The sequence below is a fragment of the Emydura macquarii genome, unplaced genomic scaffold (assembly GCF_026122565.2).
Source record: "Emydura macquarii macquarii isolate MOO-44397 ecotype Brisbane River unplaced genomic scaffold, CSIRO-AGI_Emac_v2 contig_554, whole genome shotgun sequence".
Lineage (NCBI taxonomy): Eukaryota > Metazoa > Chordata > Testudines > Chelidae > Emydura > Emydura macquarii.
In genome coordinates, this window is record NW_027130691.1 from 14198484 (window position 1) to 14213849 (window position 15366).

A 15366-nucleotide genomic window follows, 5' to 3' on the forward strand; every position below is an offset into this window, starting at 1 on the left:
ATCGTTAATTGCAGATTGTCTTATGATTCTTTTATAGTTGCAAAATACAAAGTAAAGAGCTACTCTAAAGTCTGAGCTCAGTTACACCAGTGTTAATTTTGCAGGTTCCAAACAAAAATGTTGCCATTTCATGCATATCTCACAAAAACACAATTTTGGGACTACGAAATGGCCTGGAACACAAATTGTGAGTTGTTCTGAATTTTTGTGTGTGGTGTATTTCTCTCCCCACCCCTCAAGCTTTAGTTCTAAGCCTCTAATTAAAAGGGACCTGACAGTGACCCAGGACTACTGGCTGCTGCTTGAATTTATAAAAAAGATTGCCATTGGTTCTCTTTGTCCATTTTATCTGACTAGAAAATTAAGGCACTGATCCCGCAAATAGGCACAGGGATCCATCATAAAGAACCCCAGTTCTGGAGTTCATCCCTATTCAGCAAAGGAGTTTAGCACAATGCTTTGCTGAATAGAGAGTGACTTAAGTGTGTGCTGGAGTGCTTCACTGAAAAGGCCCTGGTTTTAAAGAAAAAGCCACTTATAGTGGGGAAGAATCTGGGAGGATCTAGAATAAATGAGATGCATAGAGCTCCATTAGACATTTTCCCCTCCAGCCCAGGAAGACCCACCACATCTCTATTAGGACTCTAAAGATGTATTTTGGTATTCCACTTTACATTCTTCCCTCCCCACGCACCTTCAAGACTGTACTACAACCAACTGTCTTGCTGTAAAACGATGACTGGATTCCAGCTGGAGTGGATGGAAGAGACCTTTTATGTTGTTAAGCGAGTCTTGCCCAACCAAGATAATCCTTTTCACTTTGACATAAATTGGAAGATAGAAGAGCTGTGCCTGTCAGAAATGAACCCCCACTGCTCTTAGTTCTATATTGATATTATATATTCCCTTCCCTGTCAACTTAAGATATTTCTTTTCTCCCTTGTCTTTAGCTTCTTCCCTGGGTTTTTGATCATGAACTGAATGGTTGGTTCTGCTCCCTAATACAGTGAACCTACACCAGTGTTTGCATGTCTATATTACATTCTGCCCAACTGTTAACTACGTTGTGATCTTGCTTCCGTGGCAAGCCATGCAGGACATAAAGCTGTATTTTACTTAATAAATTACGATTCAGATGATCTCTAAATACTGTTCAAAGTTGGTCAATATCATGCTTCAGAAATAGCTCCAGGGAGATGATGGGACTTTCCTAAAGTCACAAAGGGCAGCAGTGGCACAGCTGTAAATAGGACCCAGGAATACCCACACCCTTTTTTCTCCCTGGCCATTTCAGCAGTGTGGAGCTGCATGCCTGTATGGTCTGGGCTCTTATAGTCTACAGCTCCCCTTCCAGATTGCTTACCATAATTAGCAGACAGCCTCTTGCCTCTAACATTGCCAGATGTTCCTCAGCCAATTGTTCCCATGCACTCTGAAGAAGGGCTTGAGCTACTCACACTTCCCTTGTTAATTCCCAGTTCCCTGTTTGGGTGCCTATGTCCCCCCTTCATGTCACCTGGAGCTCTACAGTAACCCCCTGGTGCACCATTTGCGTGCCATCTTCCTCCCTTTGGATCCCAGTTTGGTTCTGATTTCTGTCTGGGGTATCTCAAACACTAACATTGGCTCGACTTCTATCTTGTACCCATCCTCCTCAGTTGGTCCCATATTGTGATCTAACTTAGCTGTGATATCGAGAGAGTTGTGCAGACCCCTTCCTCTTGCTATCGCTCTTCACATACAGGGGTCTTACAAATGCCAGCTAATATATTATACAGCATCCTGGCATTTGATGAATTGTTCCAAAGATCATGTCCCATTTCTGTCACAATTTAGCTTTTCTTGCCATCCTCAGACCATCGTATCCCCTCCCCATGGTGCCAATCTTCAAAAGGGCAAGTATTTTGGTTATGACCTTTCAACCCTCACTGGAAACAGACTTCGGAGTGGCTCGTTTTCCTCCTTGACGGGGTTAGCCTCTTCAGAGGGAACCCAACCTCCCTAGATGGCTGAAATAACTGCTGACTCAGAGACTGCTGCCGCTGCTGCTGGGTGGCAAACTGTACCTCCTGCTGCTTTTGTTGGCTCTGCAAAAGTTGCAGGAGGAGTGTCTTAATCTTTTGCTGATGCTCTGCAAATAGGCAGACAATTTCCTCCATCTCTTTTTATAATTACCTCTTCTATATCCCCTTCCCTCCTTGATGGGAGGAGGGTTTCGGGTTCTGCCACCTATGCCAGGTTGTAACAAGACTGCTGCATCCCCTGCCGGCCAGGGGCTCCCCTCTCTCTCTCAGCCCTGCCCGCCAAACAATATTCAGCCAAAAGCACCTGGGCAGGTGCACTGCACACACACTCTTTGTCTTAGGTGGGGGTTTAAGCTTACTCTTATAGTAACTGAAGAGTGAGTTTACAACTATCAGGTTCAATGGAGTTTTAACTCAACACATAACAAGGTTTCACCCATCTCATAACAACACCCTAATTGTTAAAAGGCTTGGTGGTGCACACTACACCGTGGAAGGGCTTGTGCAAAGCTGCACTGCACTAGAGGGAACACCAGGCGGCATTCTGCTGCAAGAATAAACTAATAAATAATGTTGATAACTGGAGAGGGTTCAGAGAAGAGCCATGAGAATGATTAAAGGTTTAGCTAATATGCCTTCAGAGTAATAGACTCAAAGAGCTCAATCTATTTAGCTTAACAAAGAGAAGGTTAAGGGGGGACTTGAGTATAGTGTATAAGTACCTACATGGGAAACATATATTGAATAATGGGCTCTTCAATTTAGCAGAGAAAGGTATAACACAATCCAATGGTTGGAAGTGGAAGCTAGGCAAAGTCAGACTGGAAATAAGGTGTACATTTTTAACAGTGAGAGTAATTAACCACTGGAACAACTTACCAAGGATCATGGTGGATTCTCCATCACTGACAGTTTTTAAAACAAGATCGGATGTTTTTCTACAAGTTCTGCTGTAGGAATTATTTGGGAGAAGCTCTCTGGCCAGTGTTATACAGGAAGTCAGACTAGATGATCGCAATGGCCCTTCTATGAATCTGTGAAAGAAGGCAGAATATTTCAAGGGCAACAGGGGTTGTTGGTGCACCCCTGAAGACCCAGGGAGGACTGGGCAGAAGGAGAGGTCATTGCGATTGTATGCAGTTTTCCCACATTGTCTTTATGAGTACATAAATAAAAACCCTTACAACCTAAATAAAGATCCTTCACTAACACACAGGGTGACCAGATGTACCAATTTTATAGGGACAGTCCCCATATTTGGGGCTTTGGCTTATACAGGTGCCTATTACCCCCCACACCTCCTGTCCCCATTTTTCATACTTGCGATCTGGTCACCCTATCAATACACAACACGGTGCTAAAATGCGACTCCACAATCTCTAGTATTTTAGATATATATCAAAAGAGCCTGTATAGATATCTAAAGAATTCATGTAAATAAAACACAGGAAAAAATTTATTTTGGAAATTAAATGAAAAGTAAAATACCCAGATAGAACAGTATTAAAAATTCAGTAAAAAACGAGGGAGAAATACAGTAAGTTACCATGGTATATTTTCTTACTTAGGGTTACAGGTTTTGAAAAATGCAGCCATTCTGTGCTTTAATACAAGTGAAAATAAATATATTTATTTTGCCTTTACAGTTAAATAAACTCATGCAAATTGTATTTACACACACTCTCTCACACACACACCTAACCAACTAGCCCTTAAAAGCAGGGTGTGTTTTCATATCTTAAACATCCTAAAGAGTTATTATTTCTAACCCTTCCAACCACTTTCAAATTATGATTAAAAACAGGATCCTAGATAAAGGACCATCTTAGCAATGGAAATATTTTGTACACCAATAGACGATTTTATTCCTTTTTTGATATCCTTCATGTGCTATGAATACTGGGTATCAGATAAATATATTTTATATGCATTTCTGTACATTAAAATGGACACAAAAAAGACAGGAAGTAATAACTGTTTTGTCATGGCAACATAGCAGCTTATTAGCTCTCAAAAGAAATAATAAAAAAGGTTGTATTTCCTCAGCAACCCACGCCATAGCAGTGGCTGCAAAAGCCCACTATCACTCTGGATTCTGTGCTACATACCCACAGCTCAGTAAGATGTAGTATTCCCTTTCTAAGACTACTTGATCTACTACAGTTTATTCTACTGTATTTCTGCTCATTGTTTGAAAAAACATTATATGTATGTACAGTCATCCCAATCAGCAGGCAAAGGAAAGCTAAATTGCTTAAGGCAGTCATGCATATGCCCTTTTGGAATAAATATAATACTGTAAAGCAGGTATTATTGGCAGAGAGATAAAGATTATCAGGAAATATGCAGGAAGTCAAGGAAAGGAGGTCAAGGCAGAAAGTTGCTTCAGATCTGTACTAACCTGGTCTTTCAAAGTCAGCATTTGAAATTAAAATTCCCATAAACAACATCCACCAGACAACCAACTTCAAAACACCACCACCAAGGAAATGGTTTAAAAAGATGCTAAAGTCTTTAGCTTAGAGTTGAAAATGCCCAAAGCTACAGAATTGCTCCCGGATACCTATGGGGTGTATTTATCTAGTCCCCATCACTGTAGGATTTGAGCCCCTTACAAAGATTCTTAACACCCTTGTGAGGTCAGGAGGTAGTATCCCCCACTTGACACAGGCAGACCCGAGGCACAGAGAGATTAAGTGACTAACCCAAAGTGGTTGATCCAGGAACTGAACCCAGTTTTCCTGAAGCCCATTGCACTGCCTTACCCACAAGATTATCCTTTATATTGACTTTATAACTACTATATCTGATTACTGCAAATCATAAAGCTTAATATTGGGAAAATGCCAATAAGATACCTGTGCAAAATTTGCACATTTTGTTATCTAATGTACATCATAATGTACAACATAACGTATGTTTGCATTTTGTTTAAAAAAAACTTATCTGAAAAATTACTCAGTTCATACCCTAACCCATCTATTTACAAGCATTTGATTCCCTATTTTTAAATCTATAATTTTTAGACATCTTCCACTGAGACATTTGGGGCTGATCCTGTGACCAACTGGATTATCAGGGTAAAGGTTGCAGGACTAAGTCCACAGTGTTATTCATTGAATTTACACAGACGTTGCACTGACAGCAATGGGAGCTATTCCTGATTAAGGGTTCAGGATCAGACCATTAACTTATATCTACAAAAATCCTCTCATCTTATGTCAAATGCCTTCTCCATAGCTTTAAAACAAACAAAGAAATGCAAAGGATAGGAATATTTGGAAAGATTTTTGCTGGTAGTCTGACGTGATATGTGATAATATGTGATCTCAAAAGAGGAAAAATCAGGACAACAACATAATAGGAGTCTGCCATAATAGAAGTTACAATATTAAATTGTGATCCCCTACTGCCTCTCATCCAAGGATTCTGAAGCATTTTAAAGACATTCTTTAACTCAGAACCATATGCTGTCATTCTTCTAAGATTGAGATTAAGAGTCTTTCAACACAGGGGTTAAATGTTATGGACCACACACAGACACAGTGTACGGACCACACATGGAATCTATTCACTTCCATTTGCACAATGCTTCTCTGCTCCAGTGCAGATGGTTTGAGGACATGGTATGGAAACTGATTTATCGGGCATTGCCGAGAATCCACAGGTATAAATTTCACATGGAGATGGATGCAGAAGGACAGCTGAGCATTTCTTTGCTGTTCCATTATCAAAACACTAGGTTGTGTAGGAAGGCTTCTTCCTTCCTTATCCCAGGCCCTCTTACATCCCCGGTACAAAGCCCTTGTACACAGGCTTTGTGCGAAAGGTGCAGCAGGGCCATTAGAAGGAGAGCTAGCCAAATATTGGGAAATATTCATGAAATTTTTCATAAAAATGTTGTCCATTTTTTGTTGAAAAATTTTGACCAGCTCTAATTAGGATCCCTAAATGTTGTCCTAATATTAGATAGTTTATGTCCTTAAGATGCCTCTTAACAATTACACATTGGGTGAAATCCAAACTCCATGGAAAGTCAACCGTAAAACTCCCATTAATTTTAATGGCGTCAGGATTTCATTGGGAGCTGTGCAGACTTCATTCACTGGCTTAATGTGTGGTATCATGACTCTCTGGAAAAGGGTACTTTCTCATCCGATATCTAAGAGAGTTACTTCTTTATCTCAGGTCACCAAGGCCTGTGGTTTGGTGTGGAAAGCCCTAGGCTGAGTCACCGCTGATGACCATGTGTGCATTTGTGGCTCAACACACACTCACCTAAAGGCACATTTTGGTTCCAAAACGTGGAAAGTAATTACAAAATGATACATTATTCAGATGGCAGTCTAGCTTTTCCTTACACAGAATACTCAGGGATCAACTTTTCCAAGACAAACCACAGGTATATTCTCTTAATCTTTTCCCTAAACTATCTCAAGGAGAGTTTTCTCAGGAGGCATCAAATCCAGGCAATAGTTTAAATGCATCCTCAGAATGGTACTCTGACCCCTGGGGCAAAAAGATCCCAGTAAGTGAGCACTGATACGGAGTGGTGGGATTTTAGAGATTAAATAAACCCTAGGAATTTCAATCGTGTCCTGAGGACCGTATATGGCAGGTACTCAACACACCCTTGTTACAAGAAAGGCTTTTAAAACATTGAAGTTTGAAAGGTGGTCTTTTTTTGGTTTTGTTTGTTTTTTACAAAGGGGAAATATTTAAAATACAAAATGCCTTACCTGCATTATTAATAATACCACCTTAAATAATTTAAAGCTGAAATAATTTAAGAAATCTACTCATCTTTTCACTCTTTGCTTGCTTTCTGCACTCCATCTAGATCTCAGAGTGAAAACAGATGGGACAATTTCATTTTTGTTTCCAGTCAGGTTCTTCATCTCGTTCTCTTGCATTGGCACAAGGATTGCATCGGATGTTGAAATCCAAGGAAGACCATGTTTTAATGGGAATTCTAAAGATAGCATGACTATTACCTTTGTTTGTCTCAACTAAGCTTAAATTTAGGCTAGGACTTTCACAGCTGCCTAAGGGATTGGACGTCCAATTCACACAATCTGCCTTTAAAAGTCCCAAACTTGGGGCATACACTAGCCAACAGAGTCTCTATCATATCATCAGATGGTATCTCAGGTAAGATGACCTTGGTCAGGGCAGGCAGGAAAGTAACTACATTATTTTTTTTTTTCAAATGAACAAGTACAGCAGAACTGCCAAAGAATTAATTTTGAGCCAAGAGTTTTACTAGTCACAACATAGAGAAGGCTGTGGGGCTCTAATTCACTATCACTCCAGTTTTACACCAGTGTACCTCAATGGAGTCACGCTGGCAGAATAAAGTGGTGAGTCAGACCCTGTGAACAGCCCCTGTGCAAATAGGGTGTTAGGAAATTAACAGTGTTGCCAACTCTCGGGATTTTATGGCAAGTCTCTTAATATTTGGCGTTTCACTTAAAACCCCAGCTCCTGGAGTCACAATTATGTGAGAATCACCGCTTTAATTTTAAAACAGTAAGTCCTTATGGCGATGAAGAAAAGCTTGAAAATATGAACTGGGCGTGTCTTGAAGGCTCAAAGAGCAGAATGCAGAGAAAAAGAACCCTGATTAAAAAAAATCTCACCATTTTTGAACTTTTGTGTTGGCTGCACTTCTCTTCTTTCATGAGGAGTCTTCAGATTCGGTCTGACTATTGAAAGGCCCAGGAACTGAGCAGAATCTGGCCCATAAATCATAACATATTCTTCTGCCATAGCACCACAAACTGGGTGCCTCCCCTGATGGGTTGTGCACAAGAAGTCCTGAGCAACTTTGATTAATGAGGAACAGATAGCTGGAGTATCTGCAGATATTGGCCACGTTCATGTTAACCAGACAGCCAATGTTTCCACATCTGCTGTTGCTGCTGAGGCCAGAGATACACTCCAGGAGAGGATTTACACACTAGATCTAACACAGGGAGGACAGCTAGTGTTAATCCTCTTTATTCTCCACAAACAGTTACTGTTGAAGAAGAACAATAGAGAACCCCAGTTCTATTCTACAGGTGTCTGAAGGGTCCACAAAAAGGAATGAATGTGAACAAAATTTAACAAGATAGCTACATGGTAGGAGACAGTGTCAGGGAAAGAAAGTGTAGAGGAAAGATAACATGGATAATGTAAGTTCTTCCTCACAATCACCAGAAAGGATGAGTCATTTATACCATGACTCACTTATCTTGCTCTGAAACAAGATCTAATATCCAAAAATATGTATAAGCTAGAGCTGAGCACATGTGTAGGTCTGTGTGTTTACTGAGGAAGAAATTGTTTGAGGTTAGTTTGCTCACATGAAGGACTAATGAAATGCTGCCAAAGTCAATGAGTGTCAAGGTGTCTTGCTGTTGCATATGAGTGCCCGCTTTTCCAAGGCGGCTTTGTCTGAGAAATTACTTCCATTTTTCTATTAGCTCATCCTCATTTAGGAAATGCAACTCCCCCTTCCACACTCACCCTGCTTTGTTCCTTTGAGCACCAGGCATGTTTCCCTTCTTTGTAGATCCAGTTCCAGGAAGAATGCTAATAGCCATCATATACTAATGAGACAGCCATATTGCACACATTTGAGGGATATGGAAACTTGCACAGAACAGAATTGGAACACAGGATTTACCATAGCAAGTCAGACCACTTGGATTATCATGTCCTATATTCTGCTTTCTACAATGGCTTTGAAAGAAGGCAAATACATAAGATGAGGAGCAATAGGAGGGTATACCAATGAGAATACATATATAGAACTAAGCTGAAGGAAAAAGTCTAAGATAATAACACTGGTTTTCCCCCAGCATTCATAACCATCCCCCCTTTTTGAATATTCCTCAAAAGAGTCTTAAATTGCTCTGCCACTTACTGGATTTTACTTTTCCAGAGCCTGCAAGAGAACCCTTTAACAGAGATGCTGTCTCTAATCTAACCTTCTATTGTATTTTCAGCTTGTATTTCAACAAGTATTTTTAGTACTATATATTGCAGCTGATACAGCCCCTAATTTTGTTTCTGTAAACAAACATCAGCTGCATTTAAAATATACCAGATAAGCAGATCTGTAACCAGTTTTCTTTGAATATATGTATGCACTTATGTATATATTATATATACACACACATACATACATATACATGCCATATATCTTTATAAGGCGCTGTCAAATGTACCATCAATTCTTTAGGATTCTTTTTAACTATGGAAGTAGATCATATTTCACCACAGAGTTTAAAATGTCTAACCGAAACATTTTAAAAATGTTTTAATGATACAGGTACACCAGCTGCAAAACGTCTTCTTTAAAAACTCCAGTTATTGTGATAAGACGAACAAAAATTATTTTGACAGTAATTCAAATCCACTTAGTCTATAATTGTTCTTCCCCTAAAAGCTATTTTCACCTGCACAAGTAGTTCTGATCTGTGTCTCTCCTTGTTTCAAATATTATGTTGTCATATCTAGGTTTAAAAATGAAACGAAATTTGACTCATGGAACTGAAAAAAAAATCAGAGAAATGAATGCTAACTTAGTAAATGTAGCTGTGTTTTACAGGAAACATATGAATAAGCTAGAATGGTTTTATATAAACTATAGTGGCTCACACCCTGAGCTGCTGTAAATCCATTTGACTCAACTGAAGTCACTGGAGCTATGCTGATTTAGACCAGCTGAGGATCTGATCATTACATATATAGCCTAATCTTTATCATTTAAAGAGACTCCAGCACACAAGCATGACAAGCATTTACAATGAGCACTCTTCATGAATGAATCCTCTCTCAGTCACCAGTCTATGCACTGCACATTATGACTTCAAAGATCCCACAGCAGCTGCTCTTAAGAGAGTTTGGCAACTGTATCAACTATAAACTAGTAGCACAGACCTAATTGGCATATTTTCACAGACTAGAAACTAATAGGGGTTGATAGAGGAGGTTAGACAGACTGGAATTTGGCTATATGTCAGATGTACAAATCCTGCTGTCCTGGATATCACACTGAATCTTTGGCAATACTAGTGCCTTCAGAGATTACCATAAGAAGTCGTCTCATCTTGTTTTCCACCCCCTTTTAAACATCTCAAAGACAGTATTTCAATACAATTACTTTCCTTTCTGTTTTACCACTGGCGGTTTTGCATTCAGATTGACCTTCTTTGTTCCATGCAAGACTACCACATTTCACAGACTTCTAAGTTTTACACATACATGGAGGCTGCTACTCAGGATTTGGTCCATGGACTGTGATGTAATCAATGGAACATTTACAAGGCCTCAGAAAAGGGGTAGAACATATGAGCCTTCTGGACAGTACTGGAGCTATACAGTCTGAGGCAGAAACACCATGAAAACTTGACACCTTAAAATACCAAAGTAACTCAAGCATTTAAAAATATATATATGTATGTATTACCAGAGCCACAAAAATGTTTACAGACAGAGCTCCACAAAGCCTGCACAGATACATTCCAACAATTCAAGGTGGCAGAACAGGTGAAATATAGACCATAAAAACATGTCAACATAAACTTCCCAAACTGTCTATATGACAGCAACATTGACCCCCCACCCCCACCCTTCCCTCTTCAAATATATCTCTCCAGGCTGGACTAGAGGTACAGTACAAAGAAAACCACATTGCAATTTCCACATCACTTAAGCATTATAGGAGTGCAGCCATCAGATGAAGAGGCTCCCTTATAGTACTCATGATGCAATTGTCCTAGGCAAAGTTCAGATAACACTTGGTTTGTATTTTCAAAACAGCAACACAAACAGCTCATTTGCTACATATCAGATTTTGGACATTAAAGCATAGGTCTGTGTAGCTCTTACAGCTGAGGTTAACCAAAGGAAATGATTGAATTTGGGTTTTATTTCATTTAAAAGGTAAATACAAGCATGTGCTGGCTGTGTGCTTCCTGTTATAGCTTCCCACAATAATGCATGGTAGAGATTTCTTTAATATACTTTCTCACAGGCTGACACTTCTCTGAAATTTTATTAGCCAGCTGCATGAAAATACAGAACCCTACGGTTTTTCCCCCTTCAGACAACACAAAACCTCTGCTCACTCAGTTACTTCTGCATCCAGTTTTCAACATACAGGGCCAAATGATAGTTGTAAGTCAGAGCAGAATTTGGCCCAGTTTTTCAAATTCATTGCTGTGTAGGTTTTCCTATTAAGTCAACACACACAAAGAAGTAAAAAAAGAAAAATTGTAAGGCTTCAAGTAAACACATCTCCCCTCTCACCCATTCATGGAGTAAGGTACATTTAATATCATGTTACTCTATTTATTATACAGTTAATTAAAGCTACAGAGTCAGCTCTCTCAAGATACACTGTACTAAAATGAAACGTGGGTGTTAAACTGGAATGAACAGTGAAATGATGCTAATAAAATGGGATTTGAAATAAAAACGTGATGTTTCTTAAATAAGAAATAGACAATATACAATCTACTGCTAAAAATAAAAACATATTAAAAAGATTTAAGACTTTTGAAGCATGTAGTAAGAAAGACAAAATAAGAGGCTACTTTAAAAACTTTTTAACCTGCAGCTGCAGTGGGTCTTCTGTTACCATCCAGTGGGTCAGATTCTCAATTAATGTAAATTGGCATAGCTCTACCCAGCCAATTACAACAGCTGAAAATCTGAGCCTTACTGTCTATACAATTTGAAAGACTATGCAGGTAAAAATAGCATGCCATTGGTAATTTGTAAACTGCTTGAAGAAGTGTCATTTTGGAAAGCTTGATAAAATAACATGGGCCAGATCTTGCTCCCAAAGTCAACAGCAGTTTTGCTAATAAGCAGGTAGGTCCCCAATCCACCACTAGGAACTGTGCAAGCAGATGCTTGTGCTCATGTGGCTCCAATTGTAGGATTGGGGCTTTAGATGGAAAGGGGGCGGAATTTGCTGTGAGCAATCTCAAATTACTTTTTAGATGACTACTTCCAGGAACAGGGCCCCCATATGGGGGAAGTGGGAGGAAGGGTACACTTTACTGGGGCCTGGAGGCATGGGAGGTTGCATACCCATGGGGGGTTGCAGCCTGGGCCAGGGCCTGTGTTACAAGTTTGTACTGGGCCCCAAAAAATTATGCTTGGGCCCTGTCCAGGAAGCAGATTACTGTTTAGATTAGATTAGTTCTGTTTAGATTTCTACTTCCAGGAAGGGTTGAAAAATTTACTTCCATCTCCAGGTCATTCACACTACTCTATATGCAAACTTCAAAACAGAATTTAATACCATCATAAGCCTATTAACATGCCAGATGAATCTCAACTCTAGTTAAAGCTCCTTCAGAAAAAGTATATAGAACTTGCACCTTAACCTAATTATTTGTATCCCCAATGCAATATTTTTTCTTCCTCTCTGCACGAGTTATAGCTAAATAACCCTGGCTATAAGTGTATGAAAAGTTTTTGACTCATCCTTGTCAGGAGTTTAGATAGTAATTTCAAAGGCCTATTTGCCCTTAAACACTTCTGTGGATTTTTCTTTTTTAACATAATAAAGCATGTTCAAAGTGTAGTGCCATGGGATGCAGATTTTAAAAGCTACATTGGTGCAGTATAAAAGCCTCACTTGGATGGCTTGGTTTTTTAATCACTAAGGATGATATAATCTGCCCCGTTCAGACTGTCAACACAAGATCTATGTTCCACTTAACCCTAATTTTGACGGTTTAAGTGTGATATTAAGTGGTACTTAAGTGATGCACAGGCTTTGTGTTACTCTCTCACAGGGATGAATTTCACCCTACAAGCAGTTAAATTTGTGCTGGAATTGCAGATGAGTAGAAATTAAAGATGGAAGAGAACTATAAGGCCTTCTAGTCCAGCCCCTTGTTAGTACACGATTGCTCCCTGTAGAAGATTTTTTAATGCTTTGTCCAATTTAGTTTGAAATAGTGTAAGTGGCCAGGCTTCCAGCACTTTTACTAGAAGACTATTCCACAACCCCTTCCCCTGCTATTCAGCTTAATGTTTTTCCTTTTAAATATAAGCCATTTGCTACCAGTGATAACCCCTTGTATCACCTTTGGGATTACATCCTTTAAATGAAATATCTGTAAATTCCCATTCTCTTAATCATTGCTCAGCCACTTACACATTTTTATCTCTTAATCTTCTTGTAAATCAGCCTCTCCAACTCTATATTTGTAGTTCCCCTCTGAACTTGATCCAATTTGTCAGTATCTTTCTGGTAATAAAGTGCCTGTAACTAAAGACAATATTCTATATAAAATTATACCAAAGCTATATAGAGTGATTATTACTTTTCTGCTCTATGATACCTCTGTGTATGTAGTTCAAAATGTCACTGCGTCTTTTTGCTGTCATACTGAACTACAAGCTTATATCTAGTTTGCTGTCCACTATCACTGCAGGTCTATTTCAGCTATGTTACTTTCTAGATTTCTCTCTTTAGATGATCTGGTTCAAGCCAAGAACATTACATAGAAGCACGATTAAGCCCACCATGCATTTCCATTCAATCTCTCAAAAAGAGATGTGATATACCAGAGACATAATAAGTAGATATTGTGGTGGCTGTCAAGATTTATTGAATAAAGAGGCAAATGTTAACTAAGGCAAAGCTGAGGTCAGTATTTTCCTCAATGGACAATAAATCTTAGTGTTCATGAAAACAAATCATCATTACGTATTATTACATAAATACTGACTGTCAAATATCTGGAGATCTCTGCATTATCAGCATGGCATGCAGAGGAAACATTACTCCCTTTGAAGCCAACATCCTGAAGGGGAAATACATTTAGATCTCCAGCAAAACCTATTTACCTCTGAAAAGCCAACCAGAAGGCAGAGATTCTATGTGCTATCTGCTTGGCTCTTTTTTGGTTCTTAAAATAATGTGGTTTCAAAACCCAACAAGGTAAACATAGTTTTGTGGGGGCAGGAGAAGGAGGAAATCCCAAAGAACTAAATGGATATAACTGATATTAAAAAAAGTTATTGACTGGAAAAAACTTTCTGCCCAGCAATATGGAAGGCTGGTGATCATTAGGCAGGCAGCAAATTTATATCCTCTAGGTATGTGCTTGGCTCAGTCATACACACTGCAAAGTCAAAACAGATCATGATAACCTCTCTAAGATTATACACACTGCACCACTGCAAGACAATAAACCATGTTACTGCATACATCCCATAAGCAAAAAGGAGAAGGAAAGATATTGTTTCCCATCTGAATTTTTCATGTCTTAGAGGCTAGTTTTTTGGTGTAAGAAGCCTTTAAAAACAGAGGAAGCAACAGGGAGGAATGGAAAATCATTACTTATGTGGCAGTCCTATTCCACAAGAGACAAACACACACACATAATTTCACACACAGGGAGGCGAATGGTGGACAGTGAGAAGCTGTTGCTATTCTTTTTCCCCTCCCCCCAGGGAGGGGGCGCGAGAGAGACTTTAAATCACTATATGATGCTTGAGGGCCACTGTGCTCTGCTTTATTCCTTTAAAGCAGGAGGAATACCACCAACAATGCTTTGGACACAAATTCTCATACACGCAGACTGCAAACAGGGAGTCTAGTCTTCATATCTATAGGAAAATAAGAGTCAGGCCTGTGGCTCATCCAGAGACTTTGCTGACCAGAAAACTTGTGGTGAGGAAAAATATGACCCCAGATTAGTTGTACTTCATCACAGCACAACTTTGACACAACAGTTTTGTTTGACAGACAAATACACAATGGCTTTTTCACTCTCTTTCATGAAAGAAATAATCTCTATGGTTGTGGTGCTAAGTGGTAGCCAGTTCCCACAGTTAGTTTGAGACAGTTTCTGATGGACTGTACAATTTTATTCCCACGAGAATAAGGCGGCAGCTCTTTTTTGGCCAAAAGAGAAAGATGAAAACAAAAAAACAAAACAAAAAGGACACTGGAAGCTGCTGCTCCTTTTGGGGTTGATGTTTGAGTCTTCACAGTGCATCTGGCTTCATGGCTGGCTTAGTGGATGGCTCTTTATTTTATTTAATTTTTTTTTCATTTTACACTGAAATTTCATAGGTTGTTCCACCAACACCAGACACCTTCTTAACATTTGTGTGTCTAGCAGGACTGATTGGGGGCCCCTGGGAACTTGATGTTGAACCCAGTCGACAATCTGCCCTGGAAATTCCTTTTGGCTGTCCATTTATTTTACTGTGAGGTGTCTTCAGCTGCATGTCGTCCCTGTAACAAAAAAATATAAAGCGATCCAGGGTTAATGATCAAAGTAAGGGCAGCCAGATAGCTTTGTTCTAGCAATTGTCC

At 39.4% G+C, this 15366-nt stretch overlaps 1 protein-coding gene across 3 annotated transcripts in view; it reads right to left on the bottom strand.

The window, feature by feature from the left end:
* ZDHHC8 (zinc finger DHHC-type palmitoyltransferase 8) overlaps positions 1-15366 on the bottom strand; it is a 210097-nt gene that overhangs the window by 30586 nt on the left and 164145 nt on the right. Inside the window, exons 11-12 of one of the 3 annotated variants that reach the window (XR_010918246.1) lie at positions 9470-15285; positions 2904-3058 (exon numbers count right to left, since the gene is read on the bottom strand). The exons of 1 other annotated variant lie outside the window; for it this stretch is intronic. Coding sequence is in view for 1 of the 2 variants with exons in the window: in XM_067539820.1 (XP_067395921.1) it covers positions 15102-15285 (184 nt within the window). In the remaining variant the exon portion in view is untranslated. Of the gene's footprint in view, positions 1-2903; positions 3059-9396; positions 15286-15366 lie in introns of those variants that run through there. One more of the 3 variants, XM_067539820.1, reaches the window with a different exon arrangement.